This window comes from Rhodotorula graminis (assembly GCF_001329695.1).
Source record: "Rhodotorula graminis WP1 unplaced genomic scaffold RHOBAscaffold_17, whole genome shotgun sequence".
Taxonomy (NCBI): domain Eukaryota; kingdom Fungi; phylum Basidiomycota; class Microbotryomycetes; order Sporidiobolales; family Sporidiobolaceae; genus Rhodotorula; species Rhodotorula graminis.
In genome coordinates this window covers 142,955-161,776 of record NW_017264944.1, presented here as the reverse complement: position 1 = coordinate 161,776, position 18,822 = coordinate 142,955, and the positions used below count along the sequence as shown (strand labels likewise).

The 18,822-nt window shown below is 68.7% G+C and overlaps 7 protein-coding genes across 7 annotated transcripts; 5 read left to right on the top strand and 2 right to left on the bottom strand.

The window, feature by feature from the left end:
* Window positions 1-27: 27 nt before the first annotated feature.
* RHOBADRAFT_56159 (uncharacterized protein) lies at window positions 28-1,661 on the top strand (the record flags this gene model as incomplete). Its single annotated transcript, XM_018418221.1, has 9 exons — window positions 28-53; window positions 97-222; window positions 288-386; window positions 449-542; window positions 619-762; window positions 827-976; window positions 1,054-1,228; window positions 1,307-1,425; window positions 1,500-1,661. The coding sequence occupies 9 exons, from the start codon at window positions 28-30 to the stop codon at window positions 1,659-1,661; spliced, it is 1,095 nt and encodes a 364-aa protein (XP_018268072.1).
* A 352-nt stretch (window positions 1,662-2,013) lies between these two features.
* RHOBADRAFT_39760 (uncharacterized protein) lies at window positions 2,014-2,830 on the bottom strand. Its single transcript, XM_018413653.1, has 3 exons — window positions 2,682-2,830; window positions 2,179-2,570; window positions 2,014-2,108 (listed from the first exon to the last, which is right to left on the bottom strand). The coding sequence occupies exons 1-3, from the start codon at window positions 2,805-2,807 to the stop codon at window positions 2,057-2,059; spliced, it is 570 nt and encodes a 189-aa protein (XP_018268071.1). The 5' UTR covers window positions 2,808-2,830; the 3' UTR covers window positions 2,014-2,056.
* A 1,219-nt stretch (window positions 2,831-4,049) lies between these two features.
* On the top strand, window positions 4,050-6,015 carry RHOBADRAFT_56157 (uncharacterized protein; the record flags this gene model as incomplete). Its single annotated transcript, XM_018418220.1, has 1 exon — window positions 4,050-6,015. A coding segment is annotated over one exon (1,925 nt), but the record flags the coding sequence as incomplete, so codon positions are not given.
* Window positions 6,016-6,045: 30 nt separating this feature from the next.
* On the bottom strand, window positions 6,046-7,345 carry RHOBADRAFT_56156 (uncharacterized protein; the record flags this gene model as incomplete). The annotated part of the gene is made up of 5 exons (XM_018418219.1): window positions 6,046-6,127; window positions 6,236-6,458; window positions 6,542-6,698; window positions 6,773-7,039; window positions 7,113-7,345. The coding sequence occupies 5 exons, from the start codon at window positions 7,343-7,345 to the stop codon at window positions 6,096-6,098; spliced, it is 912 nt and encodes a 303-aa protein (XP_018268069.1). The 3' UTR covers window positions 6,046-6,095.
* Window positions 7,346-7,671: 326 nt separating this feature from the next.
* RHOBADRAFT_56155 (uncharacterized protein) lies at window positions 7,672-9,786 on the top strand (the record flags this gene model as incomplete). Its single annotated transcript, XM_018418218.1, has 4 exons — window positions 7,672-7,869; window positions 7,942-8,614; window positions 8,702-9,584; window positions 9,661-9,786. 4 exons carry the CDS (start codon window positions 7,672-7,674, stop codon window positions 9,734-9,736), a joined length of 1,830 nt encoding a protein of 609 aa, XP_018268068.1. The 3' UTR covers window positions 9,737-9,786.
* A 757-nt stretch (window positions 9,787-10,543) lies between these two features.
* RHOBADRAFT_30329 (uncharacterized protein) lies at window positions 10,544-14,808 on the top strand (the record flags this gene model as incomplete). The annotated part of the gene is made up of 14 exons (XM_018412904.1): window positions 10,544-10,621; window positions 10,687-10,781; window positions 10,841-11,162; window positions 11,289-11,655; window positions 11,731-12,125; window positions 12,202-12,353; window positions 12,421-12,502; window positions 12,568-12,639; window positions 12,704-12,838; window positions 12,923-13,749; window positions 13,819-13,898; window positions 13,963-14,003; window positions 14,081-14,415; window positions 14,528-14,808. Coding segments are annotated over exons 1-14 (3,252 nt in total), but the record flags the coding sequence as incomplete, so codon positions are not given.
* Window positions 14,809-15,498: 690 nt separating this feature from the next.
* Window positions 15,499-18,778, top strand: RHOBADRAFT_39753 (uncharacterized protein; the record flags this gene model as incomplete). The annotated part of the gene is made up of 5 exons (XM_018413652.1): window positions 15,499-16,815; window positions 16,987-17,132; window positions 17,208-17,394; window positions 17,446-18,263; window positions 18,378-18,778. The coding sequence occupies 5 exons, from the start codon at window positions 15,499-15,501 to the stop codon at window positions 18,748-18,750; spliced, it is 2,841 nt and encodes a 946-aa protein (XP_018268066.1). The 3' UTR covers window positions 18,751-18,778.
* Between the last annotated feature and the right edge of the window lie 44 nt (window positions 18,779-18,822).

The window sequence follows — 18,822 nt, the reverse complement described above, 5'->3', positions numbered from 1 at the left end:
ATCTCTCTCGAGCATCTCCAGCTCAACATGTGCGTCCCCTTGCCCTTCTTCCGGTCAGCCTCGCTCCCTTCGTACACTGACAAGAGCCGCCCGCAGGTCGTCGAGCTACCACGAGTACAAGCCCGTCCTCGACCACTTCTACCTCGGCGTCAGCGCCATCTTCGCCATCCCGCTCCAGGCCGTCTTCTTCGCCGCCGCCGTCGCGTTCAGCGAGCCCGCCGTGTGCGTCGGCGACTTCCTCCCCCTTGTTCGAGTCGTCGCTCACCGTCCACTCTCCCCCTCGCCAGACTCATTCCCGGCACGGCGATGACCTGCATCGGCCTCACCGAGCTCGTCTTCTTCTTGGGCTCGGGCGCGTCGTTTGGCATCCGCAACATCCTCGTCGTGTGCGTCCCGCGCTTCTTCCTCGTCCTCGAGGCGACCTTGCTCACCTCGCTCTTCCCTGCAGCGCTCTCGGCGGCGTCTGGGCACTCCACCTGTACATCTTAAGCATCGTGCACACGTGCGAGGCGAGGAAGCGCGGCAGCCTGGCAGCTCAAAAGGTGCGTCGTCTCGCAGTTCAGCCCTCGCACCCCGTCCTCGTTCCCGACCTGACGAGCCCTCTCTCTTCCGCAACAGCGCCCTGTCCGTCTTCCGCTCGGCATCATTGTGTCGTACCTCCTCTTCCCCTGGGTCCTGTTCCTCCCCTTCATCCTCTCGTGCTCGCCGCACGTGTCCTACTCCGGGTACGGCAACTACGTCCGCTTCAAGCCGTATCCGAGCGTGCGTCCCCTCTCCCTTTCTTCCTCGCGAATAGAAGCGCGACACTGACGATGCCGACCGACAGGACGTGATCGGGCTTGTCCTTATGGCCCTCGCCTTCCTCGTCGAAATCGGCGCGTGGTACGGCAAGCTGCGCTTCGACTTGCGTCGACGCGACGCGCAGCCGGGCAGCACAACCCTCGCGTCGTCGTCGATCCTCTCGCACGGCATCTACGTGCGTCGACCGCTCGCTCCTCTCACAAGAGATGCCGTCGACCGAGCGACGCACTGACCCTCTCGGCCCTCGCGCAGACGATCACGCGCCACCCTCTCCTCTTCTCCGTCCCTCTTCTCTCGCTCGGCATCTACATCCTCGTTGCGACGCCCGCCTTCTACGCCTGGGGCGGTGGCGGCCTGTTCAACCGCCTCGAGTCGCCGGGCCGTGAAGCTCTCGCCGCGAGCGTCGTCGCCCCGGTCGCCATCATCGGTGCGTCTCTCGTCCTCGACCACCCTGAGACTCGTACGAGTACGAGCAGGATTGACGCAGCGTCCTCACCGCACGCAGCCGCCGAGCTCGTGTTCTTCCTGCCGTGGCTCGAGCGCACCCAGCAGGCGCACTACAGCTCGCTCGCCTCGGACCGCGCCGCACCGACCTCCGAGGGCAACGTCTGGACCGCCTACGAGGTGCGTCACCTCGCGTTCCCTTCTCTCCTCTCCTCTCCTCGCTCGCCGGCCCTGACTCGGTGCGCCGCCCGCAGGTCTACCGCTCGCGCACCTCGCCCATCGTGCCCCTCCCGCCCGCGCTGTACGCTCGCCTGCCCGCCGGCGCCAAGAAGTACCTCCTCGGCGAGCGGGGACTCGACGCGACGGCGGCGAGGCGCCTCGGTGCGAGAGGCGCAGAGACGGGCGTCGAGTGCTGAGCGGGTCGAGGAGCGGGGCGAGACGGCTCGAGGCGGCCGGCCTAGCGTTCTTTGTCTGTAGCACGGTCGCTGTGAACGCGTGTGTAGCCCATTGTGCGTCTGTGCGACTCTCGCGTCCGGTAGAGAGCAAGCAGAGCCGAAAAAGACTTTCCTGCTCGTCGAGCTTTGCCAGCTCGTGTAGCCCGGACCTGGTCGAAGCGGCGCCGCCATTCGCTCTCCAGAAGCTGTCGAGCTCTCGAATAAAGTCTACAGACGAAGCCCTCGCAGCTCGCGACGACAGAAGAGGGTGAGGGGGACCTTCTCAAACCAGAGGGCCCGTGCGGCGCTTCTCTCTCGCTCGCTCGTGCTCGCTGACTGAACGTGTCGGGACCAGGTTACAGACGTCTGCGCTACAGCTAGGCCTTGGCCTTGGGCGCCCAGCGATCCGTCTTGCCGAGGACGGCGCCGCTGGAGGGGCGAAAGAGTCAGGCTCGCGCTCGCGGCGCTCGAGAGGGACGAGTGAAGGCGGACGACGCACAAGTCCATCGAGGCCTCGCACTTGATCTCGGTGTCGAGAGGGCCGATCCAGGAGAACTTGTCCTTGGTGTACTGCTCGATGCGCGGCGCGAGTTTGGTCTGGGCGAGCATGTGGTCGTCGACGGTCCCGACGCGCATGATGCGCACGCCCGGCGCAACCTCGCCCGTGCGGAACATGAGCGTGCCGCACACCTTGCAGAAGTGCTGCTTCATCCACCCGCCGGACCCGATCGTCTTGGACTGCGAGAACTCGGTGAGGAGCTCCTCGCCGCGCACGAACGACGTGTGCGAGTCGAGTGCGACGAAATTCGTGGCGAAGGACGTCGCGCTGAACGATTTACAATCCGAGCAAGAACATGCGAAAGTATCAACGAGGCCGGGGGCTTCGTGAGGCTGTCGAGCGGAGGAGGAGGAGGGGGAGGAGGAGGAGGAGAAGGACGTTTCAGCTCGTCTCGCCGGGTCTCGGACGGCTCAGAGCGACAGAGGGGACGACGAGCGACTCACGAACTTCATCTGGACCTTGCCGCAGTAACACGTCGCGGTCGCCTCCGTATCGTTCGACCAGCCGTCGTCGGCGAGGCCGGCGAGCGGGAAGTAGGGCTCGTTCTTCGGGGCGGCAGCGAGGGACATGGTGAAGATGGAGTGTCGGGTTCGAGTGGTGTAGCAGGTGAAGGACGAGGGAGAGAGAGAGAGAGAACGAGAGAGAGCGCCGTGCGGGACCGAGGTGAAGGTGGGGCACTTCGGGGATGACTGCAATCGATTGCTTGGTCAGTGCCCGACCTCGGCCGGATACATAATTATCGGCCTGACTCGCCTTTCTGACTCGTTCCCTGGTGCGTTCTCCTCGGGCTTCCACATGAGCAGAAAGCGCTCGTCTTGCGAGGCTCGCTTTGGCGTGGAGGACGCGAAGAAAAAGATGTTCAAAGGCGAGAGGGCACAGGCGAGGTGCACGGTGCTGGTGGTCGACAAGGTGTCGCAGGTCATCCTGCCGAGACCCTCGAAGAGAGCTTCCTGCGGATCAAAGCAGACGTGTGCCGGAACGACGAGAAAAGCGCGCGCGACGACGGTGACCGCGTCGACTTGGAGCGACCGCGGGGTCGAGAGCGCGCGCGTCGCGGTCGGCCGGCAAGTCCAACGGTTTCGCTGCACGCTCTCCTCGTCGCCGTCAACCCTCGTCCTTCGCCCTCTCAGCACCCGCACGAGCTCCCTGGTGGACGTCTCTGTTGCCCGCGCCTCGCCCGCCTCGCCGCTGCTCGCCTAGCGCGACCGCCTCGCGCGCCCTCACTTCTCCGCCTCGAACCTCGCCGTTGGCGCCTGGTCGCCCGCCGTCTCGCCCTCTTTTACCGCGTTCGACACGCCCACATCCACCACAAGATCCCTCAGCACCCACGCGCCCCAGTTCGCCGCCGACTCGACCACACGCTCGCCGCCGACGACCTCCTCAACCTCCGACCGTTGCACCCTCGCGTGCCGCCCTCGCCCTCGGTCAACCTCGTTCGACTCGCGCGCGTGCACATCGTGTACATCGACGCTCTCTGAAGCCCGGCCTGCATCCCGTGTGCGTCCCTCGTTCTCTCTCGACCTGTCACGACGACGGGCGCGCGACTTGGGAAGGTCGCGCGCGAGCGGCGTGTGCACGATGTCAATGCCGTTCAGGGCCCGCTCGAGCCTGCGAGACGCGCACAAAGGCTCAAGCTGTCGAGCAGAGCTCTTCTATCGACGGTGCACGCCCTAGACGCCGAGCACGAGGCCGTGTTTGCGTCCTCGACGCGCACGAACGCGCTCCCCCTCGTCACTCCCGGTCTCGCAGCAGGGAGCGACCAGTGAGCGAGGCAGCGTGCTGACTCTCTTTCTGCGCCAACAGACTCGACGATGCAGCCGTCGTACAAGTTCCCCCGTTCCCTCGGGTCGCTCGACCTCACGGACCCCTCGTCCGTTCCTGCACCTCCTCCTGCCGGCGGGCCCTCGGGCTCGCGGTCACACCCCTCGCTCCTCGTCACCGACTCGTCCGGGCACCCTCAAGCGTCTCTGAGCGACGAGCAGTACCTCGACAAGTTCACGACGGCCGTCAACACGCTCCGCGAGGGTGGCTCGTCCGCCGGACTCGCGGCGCCCAACCCTGCCCACCTCTCGACCCAGTCGTTCGGGCGCAGCAAGTCGCTGTCGAGGATCTCGGAGTACTCCGAGTCGGCCTACTCGTCGGGCTCGCGAGCGCGCGACTCGCACGAGCCGCCGCCGTCGCCGCCACCTCGGTCCGACGCGTCGCGCTCGCCCTCACCCGGCGGCGCGTCGCCGATCGACCCAGCGTTCGGCTCGGCGCCGTCGTCCTTCTCCTTCCCGGCGCCGCCGGCCATCTATGCCGCGCACCTCGCGCCGCAGGGCGCCCACCCGCAGGCGCAGCCGCCGCTCGTTCCCGTCACGACGCCCGTCTCGCCCAAGCCCGTCCCGTCGCAGCGGTTCCACGTCACGAACCCGGACGCCATGTCGCCCTCGCTCTCGCCGTCGCCCATACCCGGCCGGCACCACCTCCCCTCGCGCCCCTTGACGACGCCCCTCCCGCTCGCCAACCCGCACCCGGTCCCCGTCCCGCTCGACAACTTTGCCGCACCGCCCGCCGCACCGCCTCGAGCCGACAGCCCGCAGTGGAGCTCGTCGTCGCACTCGCACGAGTACGGCTCGTCGTCGTCGCCCGAGTACATGGTCCAGCTGCCCAGCCGCGCCGTCCTCGCCGAGCACGCCCAGCAGCAGCAGCAGCAGCAGCAGCAGCGCTTCTCTCGGCACGGGCAGGAGCACAGCGAGTCGTCGACGGCGTGGGCGACGGCCGAGGACGAAAAGTTCTTCAACGAGGCCGGCGGCAACGTGTACGCCGCGCCGTACCACGCCATGTCGTTCGAGGCGCACGGCGACCCGCAGCAGCGCGGCGGCGACTCGCCGAACCGGTTCACGCTCGACGACGAGAAGATTGGCGTCGGGCGCGACCTGCAGCAGCGGCGCAAGGGCTCGGACGCGACGACCATGACGGCGACGCAGGGGTGGGAGCCCGAGGGCGAGCAGGTGCGCCGCGGCGCCAACCGCCGCCTGTGGTGGGCCCTCCTCGTCGTCGTCATTATCGCCGTCGGCGTCGGCGTCGGCGTCGGTGTCGGCAGGAAGCAGGCCGACGCAGGACGCGCCGAGAACGATTCGCTCGCCTCCTCCTCCGCCTCCCCCTCCTCGTCCCCCTCTGCTCCCTCGCCTTCCTCCGCCGACACCTCGTCGAGCTCGCGCACCATCATCCGCCCGAGCGCCACCTCGGCCGCCTCGACAGCCACCAACGCCGCCGCCGCCGCCGCCGCCGTCGAGACGTACTCGACGACGTTCGGCTACGAGCAGTCGGGCCGTTCGACCGTCGTCCCGCTCACGTACACGATCCCGACCTCGTACGCGACGCGCGCCGACGGCCGGTACCAGTTCACGCAGCAGGTCGTCCTGCCCAACCTGGGCGCGACGGGCGCGCGCGCCGCCGAGTCGTTCACGAGCGACTTGAGGTTCCGCGTCGCGCCGACCGACAGCGCGGCGCCGGGCGGTGGGGCGACGATCGAGGCGCGGCGGGAGCGGGAGCGAGAGCGGAGGAGGAGCGTCGAGGAGCGGGTCGAGAGCGCGAGGAGGTGGGACCGCCGCGAGCGGGACAAGCGCGCGAGGGTGATCCGCTGAGAGCGAGCGGGGCCGAGCGCTCGAGCGCGACAGACACTTTGGTACTCCCCACTCTCTCTCTCGCTCTCGCCCCTCGTCCTCGACACGCTCGGGTCGGCGCTCCGTAGACGCTCTCGAGCGACGTGGAACGGCGCAGTATCTGGGCACGAGCCTCTCGAGCGCGCACGGAGAGCGAGAGAGGGAGAGAAAAGCAAGTGCATTGCGACGAGGGGAGCGCGACCTGCGCGCTCACCGGTACAGGATGTCGTAGTGACCCGGACCTGCGGATGCGGAAAGGGCGTCAGGCCGATCGCGCCGCGAGGCAGGAGAGGTCGAGGAGAACGGCAAGAGAGAGGGACACAGAGAGAGAGAGAGAGAGATGGACGCACGGTACAGCAAACCGCCCTCGATGCCCTTCTCTCCCCTCCTCGCCGCCTCGTCCTCAAACTCGAAAAAGTTGACCTCGGCCTCGGCGCTCGAGGCGCCCTCGCCGCCCGGCGCGAGCTGCTGTGCGCCCAAGAGCGACTGATCGAGGTAGGCGATGCGGAGCGGGACCTGGAGCGCGCGCGTGAGGGCGGCGATGGCGAGGTGGTCGGCCTCGCGGGCGACGGCCTGCGGTTGTGCGCGGGAGGACGAGGTCAGTGCGGCTCGAGGCGCACGAGGGATGGGGCGCAAGACTGTCGAAGAGGACGCACCTCGACCTGGTCGGCGCAGAACTGGCGCATGGTGGGCGCGCCGCCGTCGGCGAGGAAGCGCGGGTCGTCGTCGAGGGCGAACAGGAACGGCGCAAACTCGTCCTCGTGCGTGCGCAGGTACGCCGACGTGATGAGGCGCAGGATGACGATGATGCAGCTGCGCGCGCGTCGAGAGATGTCAGGGTCGGATGGATCGAGGCGGCAGAAAGAGAGAGAGGGGGCCGGGCGCACCTGTTGGTCTCGGGGTCGTTGAACGCCTCGACGAGCCCGTCGCGCGTGAGCTTGGGCTCGCCGTCCTTGCGCTTGCCACCGTCCTTCTCCTCGGGACCCATGCGGTGCAGGAGGCGCCGGAGCGGCTCGTGAAAGTCCTCCCACACGGACTCGTCGAACCCGCACGCGGTGAGGAGCGGGAGGAGCGACTCGACTTTGGTCAAGAGGTGGGCGGCGTGAGAAGGGTGGAGCGGGAGGTAGGCTTCGAGGAGGGCAAAGATGAAGGACCTGCGGGAGGGGCAACGGGGTTTAGCAGACGGTGCGAGAGGAGGAGAGGGAGGAGGAGGGAGAGACAGCGCACCTGTAGAAGCAGTCGCCGTCTCCTCTCGCACGTCTGATTCCCGACCAGCCGTCCGACTGGAGGCGGGAGACCTTGTTGCGGTAGAGCGAGTCGGGCGGGAACTCTTGAGCGAGGTGGTCGAGAGGTTCGAGAGGGCCGACGAGGGGCCGCTTGGAGGCTTCGGATTCCTTGAGCTCTTGAGTGAGAGAGGAGATTTCGAGGTCTGAGAGCTCGCTGAGCGGTTTGGTGCTCATGGCGACGATGTGGTCGAGGGTCGAGAGGGAGGTGGGGGAGCTCGCTCGTCGTCTACTCGCTCTGACCCCGACCTGCGTCTTGCTACAAACCACACGCTCTCATAGGAACCGCCGCTACGCCTCAGCGCGGCCCGGACTTGCCCGCACTGCCGCTCACCCTCCCTCGCCGCCTCATCAACCTCGACCTCGTCATCGTCCGCTCACCCAACAGCACCGGCCTCGAGGGTTCCGTTCGGCTGTCGTGGGTCCTCTAGAGTGAGTCCCTGAGATCTCCACCGGTCCCCTCGACTGAAAGAGGCTAACCTCGACCTCCTCGCCCGCAGACGATGGCGCCGTCGGTCCTGTCGACGACGCTCTCGCTCGTCGGCCTCCAAGTCGCCTCGCGCCTCTTTTCGTTCGCCCTCAATCAGGCCCTCTTGCGGTCCACCACCCCGCAGGCGTTCGGCCTCGCCACCATCCAGCTCGATACGCTCCTCAACACGGTCCTCTTCCTCCTGCGAGAGGGCATCCGTGGCGCCGTCGTCGTGCGTCCCCTTCTCTCTCACTCTACGCTCGAGACGTTCTCAAGACTGACGTGCCTGACGGCCCCGATGCAGCGCACCCGCTCGGCCGCCTCGCCCGCCGAGGCCACCCTTCAGCGCCAGTCCCTCCTCATCCCAACCCTCCTCAGCCCTCTCGCCATCGCCGCTTTCGCCCTCTACCACCGCTACGTCTCGCCCTCGCCCATTCCGGCGCAGTACACGCCCGTCCTCGCCCTGTACCTCCTCTCGGCCGTCCTCGAGCTCGTCGCCGAGCCCCTGTACCTGCGCACGCTCCAGTCGTGGCAGACCCTGACGACCCGCCGGGTGCGCGTCGAGGGCGCAGCCGTACTCGTCAAGGCCGTCGCGACGCTCGCGGCTGTGCGCGCCGTCAGCGACGACGATGCGCTCCTCGCGTTCGGCGTCGGGCAGGTCGCGTACTCGGCGACCATCTGGGCCGGCCTCGCCTGGGTCACGGCGTCGTCGCCTCGGTCAGCGTCGTCGTCGTCATCATCGTCTGAGCCGGTCGACGTGCTCAAAAGCCGAGAAGGCGTCGCCGCTCGACCCACGAGCGTCCTCCAGCTCGAGCGCGTCGACGGGCACCTGTTCGACCCGGGCCTGACGACGCTCGGGTGGGCCCTCACCAAGCAGAGCGTCGTCAAGCAGCTCCTCACCGAGGCCGACAAGCTCGCCGTCGGCAAGTTCGGGTCCGCGGCCGACATGGGCGGGTACGCCGTCGCGCTCAACTATGGTGCGTCGGGCTCTCTCTCTCTGTGTCGGTCGTAGTCGCCCGTTGCCGATCTCTGACCGAGTGGTGGAATACCTCCTCGCCACACAGGCTCGCTCCTCGCGCGCGTTCTGTTCCAGCCGCTCGAAGAGTCGTCGCGCTTGTACTTCTCGACCCTCTCGGCGCCGTCGCCGACCTCGTCGAGCCGCACCACGCCGACGGCGGACAACACCGACACGTCGAGCAAGGTCGTCGGCGACGCCACGGCGCCGCAGTACTCGACGTTCGACCTCCCGCCGCCGCCCGACACGCTCGCGGCCGTCGCCTCGCACCTTCGCCTCCTCCTCCTCTTCTACACCCACCTCTCCCTCATCTTTACCTGCCTCGCCCCGTCCTTCACTACCCCGCTCCTGCACCTGCTTCTCGGCGCCCGCTGGTCCCACACGTCGGCCGCGCCGCTCCTGCGCGCCTACGCCCTCTCGCTCCCGTTCCTCGCCCTCAACGGCCTCACCGAGGCCTTCTTCCAGGCCGTCGCGCCCCCGAGGTGGATCGCGCGCGGTAGCGCGTGGATGGTCGCCTGCGCGGCGGCGTTTGCCGGCACCGTGTGGGCGCTCATGGGCCGCGAGAGCAAGGGCGGCTGGGGCGCCGAGGGCCTCATCGTCGCCAACTGCGTCAACCTCGCCATGCGCACCACCCTCTCGACCACGTTCATCGTGCGGTACTTTGCCGAGGCGCGGCGGGCGCACGGCGGCGGCGGTCGCGGGACACAGGCGGCGCGAGGTGCGGACGAGGCGGCGAGGACGCTCGAGGTCGCGAAGTGGGTGCCGCGGTGGGCGACCGTGGGCGCGTTTGTCGCCGGCGCGTGGGTCGTCAGGCGGAGCGAGACGAGGTGGGAGGCGGCGCCGCTGCGCAAGGGCGGCCGCGGTGGGCTGAGGAGCACGGTCGAGCATCTCGCTGTCGGCGGTGCGGTCGGGCTCGGGTGCTTGGCGGTCATGTGCGTCGCCTCCTTCCTTCCTTCCTTCTCGACCTCTTGTCCTGGCAGAGACTGACCGCCTCGCCGTCGTCCGCAGCATCATCTCGCACCGCACAGAGATCCGGGCGCAGCTCGCCGCACGACGAGCGGGTCGGGCCAAGAAGGCGCAATGAGGGCGTCCTCGTCGAGTTGTCCTGTGCAACGCAGCCGAGTGCGCCAGGTTCTCACAGAAGGAGGAGCGGCCGAGCGATTGTCGAGGACGCGAGCCGCCAGACAGGAGGACCGAGAGCGAGAGGACGGCCACTCGGCGCTCGTTCTTTCTTCGCGGTCGGACCTGCCAGGCTCTTGCGAGTAGAGTGAGCGTGCTTGCACCCAAGCAGAGAGCGCAAGAGCGGTGCTTTCAGCCCCTCCTCGCCGCGAAACTTGAGCCGTGCAGTCGGCCGCGGCGGGGAACCGGCTCGCTCCCTCACTCGCTGCACACGCGCGGCATGGCTCACATCCAGGGCAAGACGGGGCAGCGCTCCCGCCTGACCGGCGGCGGCCTCATCAGCAGTCACCTCGCCGCTCCTCCTCATCGCGCCTCCGCGTCCACCACCCTCGATCGCTCCCTCTCGCCGGGCGCAGCCGTCTCGCGCCCGCTGTTCCGCCCACCAGAAGCCGACTCGGACGACCCAGACGCCGACGACGACGACGCGTTCGAGCCCGTCGAGGCCAGCTCGGCTCGAGTGACGCCAGGAGGTGCACCGCCCCCACTCGACAGTCGCCCTTCAGCGCTCGCCCAGGGCCGGTCCCGCATCAGCCACCTCCCTCCACCGCCCAAGAAGCGCCAGAAGACGCTCGCGGCGACGCTCGAGGCCGAGGGCGCCCAGGTCGACGACGACGGCGGCGCGGCGGCAGGGGGCGGGCGAGGGAGGGGCCGAGGGAGGGGCAGGGGCGGCGCAGCCGGGCGCGCGAGGGGCAAGGGCAGGGCCAAGACGGACCGCGAGACGATGGAGAGGCTGCTTGACCCCGCCGTCGACTTTCCCGACCACTTTGTGCGGCTCGAGAAGGCGTTCAAGGTGCGTCTCCCTCTCTCCCTCTCGCGCCCCCGTCGCGGATCGGACACTGACACACGCTCCTCCAGGCGCTCAACACGGTCTACACGTTCTGCTCGGCGCGCAAGAGCATGGCGACGACGTTCGAGGTCCTCAAGGGCAGCGTCGAGAACCTCATCAAGCGGTGCGTCCGTTCGCCTCTGACCTCAGACGGCCATGAGCTCACTCTCCCCTCTCGCACAGACCTCTCGAGATGCACGACATTGCGCAGATCAAGTCGCTCTTGCCCGAGCTCGTCTCGTTTGCCTACATCGACTCGGACGTCCTGCGCGTCCACACCTCAGCGGCCGCCTCGCCCTCGACCGAGTCGGACCCGCGCGCCGCCAAGCGCGAGAAGCGCCAGCGCGAGCTCGACGAGGCGTACCGCACGGCGGGCGCACGCGAGGAGGGGCGAGAAGGCGAGGGCAAGAAGAGCGGCGAGACGGTCCTCCTGTTCTCGTTCAACGACGGCGAGCTCAAGAGCCCAAGCGGCGCGGGCAAGATCATCAACAAGAAGTTCTCGTGCGTCCCTCTCTCTCGAGACATGTCGTGCGCCTGCGCGAGCGCGACCTGATCCTGCTGCCCTGCCTGCAGCCGACGCAAGAAGAAGGGCGACGACTCGCCTGCGCCAGCTCCTGAACCCGCCACCCAGGCCACCTTTTCGACCGAGACGATGACGTCGCTCATCAACAAGCGCAACCTCAAGTTCCGCTCGGCCGTGTCGGACCTCCTCGTCGCGTGCTCGTCGCACAACCCGCCGCTCGACCCGGTCGAGCTCCTCCTCGAGGCGACCGAGGAGAACCTGCCCGTCCACCCGGACGAGCTCCTCACCGAGGAGGACATGCGGTCCCGGGGCGTGCGCGAGCGCAAGGACGAGCTCGAGTTCCGCGAGCGCAACCCGGACTTGCGCCCGAGCATGCGCAGCGTCGTCGAGGAGATGGCGCGCGACCAGGACCTGTACAAGAACCAGATCGTCGACGACGGGCACCGCACGTTCGAGGCGCGACAGGCCGTGTACGGTGCGTCGCCCTCGTCTCGCTCGGCGTGTTGTCGGACGCACGAACCTCGCTCACCTCGTTGCCGTCCCGACGCAGGTGAGCTCAACCACGAGATCTCGCAAGGACTCGCCGACGCGCTCCTCAACACCAAGAACATCCGCCCCGACCACCTGTACTCGCACCAAGCCGCCGCCATCAACGCCCTGCACCCGTCGCCCGAGCACCCTCGAGGGCAGAACGTCATCATCTCGACGTCGACCTCGTCGGGCAAGTCGCTCATCTACCAGCTCCCCGTCGTGCAGGCGCTCGAGGCCGACCCGGACACGACGGCGCTGTACGTGTTCCCGACCAAGGCGCTCGCGCAGGACCAGAAGCGCGCGCTCGGCGAGCTCGTCGGCGGCGTCGAGGGCCTCGAGGACGTCAAGATTGCGACGTTCGACGGGGACACGCCCAGGGACGACCGTGACTACATCCGCGAGAACGCCAACGTCGTGCGTCGCGCGCTCTCTCGTCCCTCCTCCTTCCGATCAGTCCCTCACTGACCCGCTTTCGCGACCGCCCTCGCAGATCTTTACCAACCCGGACATGCTCCACATCACGATCCTTCCGCAAGAAGAGCGCTGGCGCCGCTTCTTCCGCAAGCTCCGGTTCGTCGTCGTCGACGAGCTCCACATCTACTCGGGCCTGTTCGGCTGCCACGTCGCGTTCGTCATGCGCCGGTCTGTCTCCTCTCTCCCTGCTCGAGTCCCGGGTGATCGTGTATTGACACCCCTTGACCGCCTGCAGGCTGCGCCGGGTCTGCGCCGCGGTCGGCAACCGCCACGTCCGCTTCGTCTCGTGCTCGGCGACCATCTCGAACCCGGTCGAGGTGCGCCCGGGCACTTTCCTCTTGCTCGACGTCGAGCAGGTACTGACTCGACGTCGCACCTGCAGCACATGCGCACCATCTTTGGCGTCGACGACATCGTCCTCGTCGACGAGGACGGCTCGCCGTGCGGGCAAAAGGTGCGCCCGTCGTCCTCCTCTCCCAGTCTCGGACGCCTCGTACTGACGAACGATGAGCCTTCAGGAGTACCTTGTGTGGAACCCGCCGTACATCGACGACCTCGACCCGAAGCAGGGCCGCATTTCGACCATCTTCGAGACGAGTCGGGTCTTCCGGTTCCTCATGGAGCGCGGCATCAGGGTCATCGTCTTCTGCCGAGTGCGTCCGACTCTCTCTCTCTCTCTCTTTCTGTCTGTGTCGCTCGTGGTCCTGCAGGCCTGACCTCGGTGAGCGCGCACGCAGGTCCGCATGCAGTGCGAGATCTTGATGCGGCAGGTCCGCCAGGACCTCATGCTCGACGGCCGCAGCGACATGGCGGCGAGGGTCATGTCGTACCGGTCGGGCTACAGCGCGCAAGACCGGCGCCGTATCGAGCAGGAGATGTTCTCGGGCCAGCTCCTCGGCGTCATCGCGACGACGGCGCTCGAGCTCGGCATCGACATCGGCAGCCTCGACGCCGTCATCACGGTCGGGTTCCCCTACACGCTCCCGGGCCTTCGACAGCAGGCGGGCCGAGCCGGTCGGCGCAACAAGGACTCGCTCGCCATGCTCATCTGCGACCCGTTCCCGCTCGACCAGCACTACGCCCGCAACCCGGACCTCATCTTCTCGAGCCCGTTCCAGCAAATGAGCCTCGACCTCGACAACCCGCTCGTGCTCGAGGGCCACATCCAGTGCGCCGCCGACGAGATCCCGCTCCACCCGGTCGAGGACGCCGCCTACTTCACCAAGGGCGACTCGGCGCGCCTGCGCGACATCTGCCTCGAGCGCCTCGTCGGCGACGACGACGGCTTCTTCCACTGCCACCCGCGGTTCAAGCCCTACCCGGCGCGCACGGTCCCGATCCGCAACACCGAGGACGAGCACTACTCGATCATCGACATCACGCACGGCCGGCACGACGTCGTCGAGGAGGTCGAGACGAGTCGCGCCATCTTTACGGCGTACGAGGGCGCCGTCTTCATGCACATGGGCCGCACGTTCCTCGTGCGCGGCGTCGACCACGACCGCAAGATTGCCAAGATCGAGGAGGCGACCATCGAGTGGAGGACCCGGCAGCGCGACTACACGTGCGTCCCTCGCTCTCTCCTCTCTTCTCTGTCGCACCGAGCTTGTACTGACGCTAGTCAACCGAGCAGGAACATCGACCCGGTCGAGCCGTTGTCCATCCGTGAGGTCGCAGGCGGCGCGACGACCGCCTCGTACGGCACGATCAAGAGTGCGTCCTATCGTTCCTCTCGTTCCTCTCGAAACATGCACTGACGCTCGTGCCCCTCTCGCAGTCGAGGCCGTCGTCTTTGGCTACTTCAAAGTCGACAAGCGCGTGCGTCCCCTGCTCTTCCTCCTCGCCCCCCCATCGTCCAGCCAGCTCACTCTCTCGCGGACTTGCCTCGCTCGCAGAACAACATCCTCGACACGGTCGAGATCCACGCGCCGCCGTACGTGCGGCACACGCACGGCCTGTGGATCGAGATCCCGCGCACGGCCCTCGAGATCCTCCTCGTCAAGAACTTTCACCCTGCCGGCTCGATCCACGCCGCCGAGCACGCCATCATGGGCCTCACGCCCGTGTTTGCCATGTGCGCCGAGGGCGACGTGCGCACCGAGTGCAAGAACCCGGAGAAGGAGCTGTCGAGCGTGACGACGACGCGCAAGAGGCCCGCGCGGCTCATCCTGTACGACACGGCGGGCAAGTCGGGCGGCATCTGCGCCAAAGTGTTTGACCACGTGTCGGCGTTGGTCGCCCAGGCGGCCGACACGATCGCCAACTGCGCCTGCAGCGAAGGCTGTCCGTCCTGTACGTCCCTCGCTCAGCGACTTCTCTCTCTCTCTCTCTTTCCCGCCCAGCTGCTCACTCTCTCCTTACCCCACAGGTGTCGCTTCGCACATCTGCTCTGGCGCCAACACGATCGTGTCCAAGCTCGGCGCCCTCATCGTCCTCGACGCCATCCTCGGCCGCCCCATCGACGTCGACTCGATCCCGATGCAGGACGCGCCAAAGGGCGTCACGCCCGGCGGGCCCGGCGCGACGATCGACCTCGCCGCTGCGGGCGTCAGCCGAGACGTGATCCGGGCGGCGCAGGCGCAGGCGGCGGGCGGCGCAGGAGGTCGAGGCCGAGGGACGAGGCTCGAGGAGCTCGAGGAGCAGGACGAGGTCGACGAGGACGAGCTGCAAGAGCGCGAGCGCGCGCTCGCCGAGCTCTTGGGCGGCGGACCGCCGTCGCGGCCGCTCGGGGTCGACAACGCCCAGGGCGAGGCGCCGAGCGAGGGGCGCGAGACGCTCGTGGGGCAGGAGCGCGAGTCGTTCAGGCTGAGCGAGACGGGCGGGTTCCTTCGCGGCTACTAGAGCCGACGAGCTGTGCAGTACCATGTTGTCGTTATCGCTCGCATTTGACAGCCTCTTCGTCGCGCGTCGCAGCGAGCGGCAGCGAGACGAACGACTCGGAGGAGGCGAGCGAGCAGGGGCCAGAGGGGAATCTCGCTCCCGTGCGGCAAGATGCGGCGAGAGTGCCCTGCAGAGTGTGCTGCGGCAGTCCTCGAGGAGGAAGAGGCCGGACGAGGCGAGAGGACGGAGAGCCGGATCAGCCGCCGACGACGACGACGAGTTGGAGGTCCGCCATCATCCCTCGCGCTCTGCGTGCCCCGCGCGCCCGCCTGTAGCGCAGAGAGTACCTCAAGGACCGAGCAGGTGCGTCCGCTGCTCTCCCCTGTGCTGTTGCGCGCGCTCACCAGCTCCTCATCTCCCCAGACGCGTCGACCTCGGCTCCGCCCTCGACAGCTCGCCCCGCCAGAGCAGCCGGGTGCTGGACACGAGCACCATGGCGAGCGCCACATCGGGCCTAACGCCCGGGCTCACGCCGCCCCGCATCGTGTCGCCCTCCCTCCTTTCCCCTCCCGCCGCCTCGTCCCCCACCTCGCCAACGTCCCTCGACCTCGCCGCCCTCACGAGCGACAGCTTCGTGTCCGAGTCCGACTGGCTCAACGACGTCCTCGGCGCCACCCTGCCCGGCAGCGGCGCAGATGCCGCCCTCGCCGACGTCGAGTCGACCCTCACCCGTTCCCTCCACTCGCTCGACCTGTCCGTCACCGACACGTCCGCCCTCGTCGACCGCCTCATCAGCGACATCTCGCTCTCGGTCCCTCGCCTCGCGTTCGACCTCCAGCTCATGCGCGAGAACGCCCTCCTCCTGCGCTTCACCCTCGACGGCATCCGCAAGCGCGGCGGTGGCTTCGGCGCCGAGAGCGAGGTCGGCAAGGTCCTCGAGCGCATGAAGGTCCTCGACCTCGTCAAGCAGCGCATGGAGGCGGCGCGCGACGTCCTGCGCGAGGCCGAGAGCTGGTCGACGCTCGAGAGCGAGGTGACGGGCCTCGTCGGCGAGGGCCAGTTCCAGAAGGCCGCCGAGCGCCTCGCCGAGGCGGCACGCTCGATGGTCGTCTTCCAGAACACGACCGAGTACGAGGCGCGGCGAGCCCTCATGCTCTCGCTCCAGAACACGCTCGAGACCAGCCTCAGCAGCGGCCTCGTCAAGGCCATCTCGGAGCGCGACGTCAAGGCGTGCAAGCAGCTGTGGAACATCTTCAGCATGGTCCAGCGCGAGCAGGAGTACCGCGCCTACTACTTCGGCAACCGCCGCACGGCGCTCGTCGAAGGGTGGACCCACGCCAAGCTCGTCGACTCGCTCGAGGTCCCGCCGGCCCACCTGTCGTCGTCCTCGACCGCCCTGTCCGCCTCTCAGCAGACGCCGCACAAGTTCTCGTCGCACCTCGTCCAGTTCTACTCGGACCTGCAGACCCTCCTCGCCGAGGAGCGCACCTACGTCCCCGCCATCTTCCCCGACCCGGCCCACACCCTATCTTCCTTCATCGAGACGACCCTCGAGGGCCTGTCGCCGTCCGTCCCGCAACGCCTGACGGCCATCGCCGACTTTTACGGCCCGCTCGTCCTCCCCGAGCTCATCGCCGCGTTCAAGGCGACCGAGGAGTTCGCTGTGCAGGTCGAGCGCACGTTCGCCAAGCTCGAGCCGGCGCCGTCGGCCGTCGCACCTGTCGTCGCTTCGCCTGTCTCGCCGGGCGCTCAGCCGCCAACGTCGCCACGACATGGCCACAGCCCGTCGACCGGCTCGGTCTCGAACGGCGTCTCGTCGCCGGCTACGCCCGCCGCCAAGCGCCGCATGTCGAAGCGCCGCTCCATGTCCAAGCGCCTCTCGTCGCGCTCCATCTCGTTCGCCGCAGGTGGCGGCGGCGGCGGCGGGGCCGGCGCCGACTTCCTGAGCGACCAGAGCGGCGGCGGCGGCGAGGACGACGAGGGCGGGCTCGGCGCGCACTCGGCGCAGGTGCGGCCGTGGGAGACGGCCCTGTTTGAGCCGTTCCTCGACTGGCAGGTCGAGTACGCCGAGCTCGAGCGGCGGTACCTCGGCGCCGAGGTCGAGCGCGCGCTGAGCAACCCGAGCGAGTGGGTCTCGGGCCTGTTGGGCCTCGGCTCGGGCGGCGGCGTCGGCGGCGGCGGCGGCGGTGGTGCGAGCGGCAGGGGCGGGTCCGGGTCGGACAAGGTCGGCGCCAAGGTGCTCCTCGACAAGGTGCAGCGCGTGTTTGCGCTCCTCGAGGACGCCGTCGGGCGCAACCTCGCCCTCACGCACGGCTACGGCGCCAAGGGCCTCGTCGACGTCATGAACGACGTCCTCGTCGCCTTCTTTGACGAGCGCAAGGGCGATCTCGTGCGCGCGAGTCGCGAGAAGGGCTCGCTCGCGGCGCGTCGGCGGGCCCAGGCGACGGCGGCGGCCCTCTCGGGCGGCGGCGGCGGCGGTGCGGGCGGCGGCTCGGTCGACGACGAGCACGAGATGGCGCTCGAGGGCCTCGAGTTCTCGACCGACGACTGGTCGACGTTCCAGTTCGGCCTGCGGCTCCTCGACACGTGCCGGGCCATGGCCGACCGCCTGTCGGCGTTCGAGGCGAGGGTCAAGTCGCGCATGACGGTGCTCGCCCACGCTGTGCGCGAGGCGAGGCTCGACCCGGCGGGCTACACGGCGCCGGGCACGACGCGCGGCGCCATCCTCCTCCTGCGCCAGTCGACGCTCAACTCGGTCGAGCTCGCCGACCTCCTCGACCCGCTCGAGAAGCCGTCGCCGTCCGAGGTCCCGCACCACGCCGCCGGATCCCTGTCGCACGCCGCACCACCCGCACCGGCCCCGACGCCGTTCCTCCTCCCCAAGGCGCGCGGCGCCGCCATCGACTTTACCCGGACGACGCAGCTCTTCCTCCACGAGACGATCCTCGCGCCGCTACTGTCGCACCTGGCCGAGTACGCGTCGCTGTCGTGCTGGGCGACGAGCGAGGCGCAGCGTCCCGGCGGCAAGGGCGCGTTCGACCTGGCGATCCCGACCTTTTCGCTGTCGCCGACCGAGACCATCTCGCGCGTCGGCGAGGGCCTGTTCAACCTCCCGCGCCTGTTCGAGGTGTACGCGCAGGACGACGCGCTCTCGTTCTCGATCGAGACGCTCCCGTTCGTCGACGTCGAGTCGCTGCGGGCGCTGCAGCAGCCGAGCGCGCCCGCCGCCGCCGCAGGGCCCGCCGGCGCGCCGCCCATGTTGCGGCAGCACTCGAGCGGGCACCGCGTCACGGCGTCGGGCGACGCGTCGTCGAGCATGGGCGTGCTCGGGTCGCCGTCGCTCGGGCGCACGCGCGGCGCGAGCAGCGGCAGCGTGTCGCTGTCGGGCCCGCCTGCGCCCGCCGCTGTGGCCGCGCCGGCGCCGCTGAGCGCCGAGATCGTCATCGCGACGTGGCTGTCGTCGCTGACGCTGTCGGTGCTGTCGCACCTGACGGCGTCGGTGCTGCCGTCGGTCGCGCGCCTGTCGAAGCACGGCGCGGCGCAGCTCGTGAGCGACCTCGACTACATCTCGAACGTGGCGCGGGCGCTCGACGTCGAGAGCCCAGAGGAGCTCGAGGCGTGGCGCGAGGCGGCGGCGCTCGACGAGCGGCAGCTGAGGGGCGAAGCAGAGGGGGCGGACAAGGTCGAGAGGGGGGTGCTCGAGCGGGTGGCGCGGATCCGGGGTGTGCGGCGCGTTGGCGTGTAGATGATGCAGTCACAGATGCTCTTTCGTCATGCGAGTCTGCCCTGCGAGACGTGAGAGCGGCTCCTCTCCTTC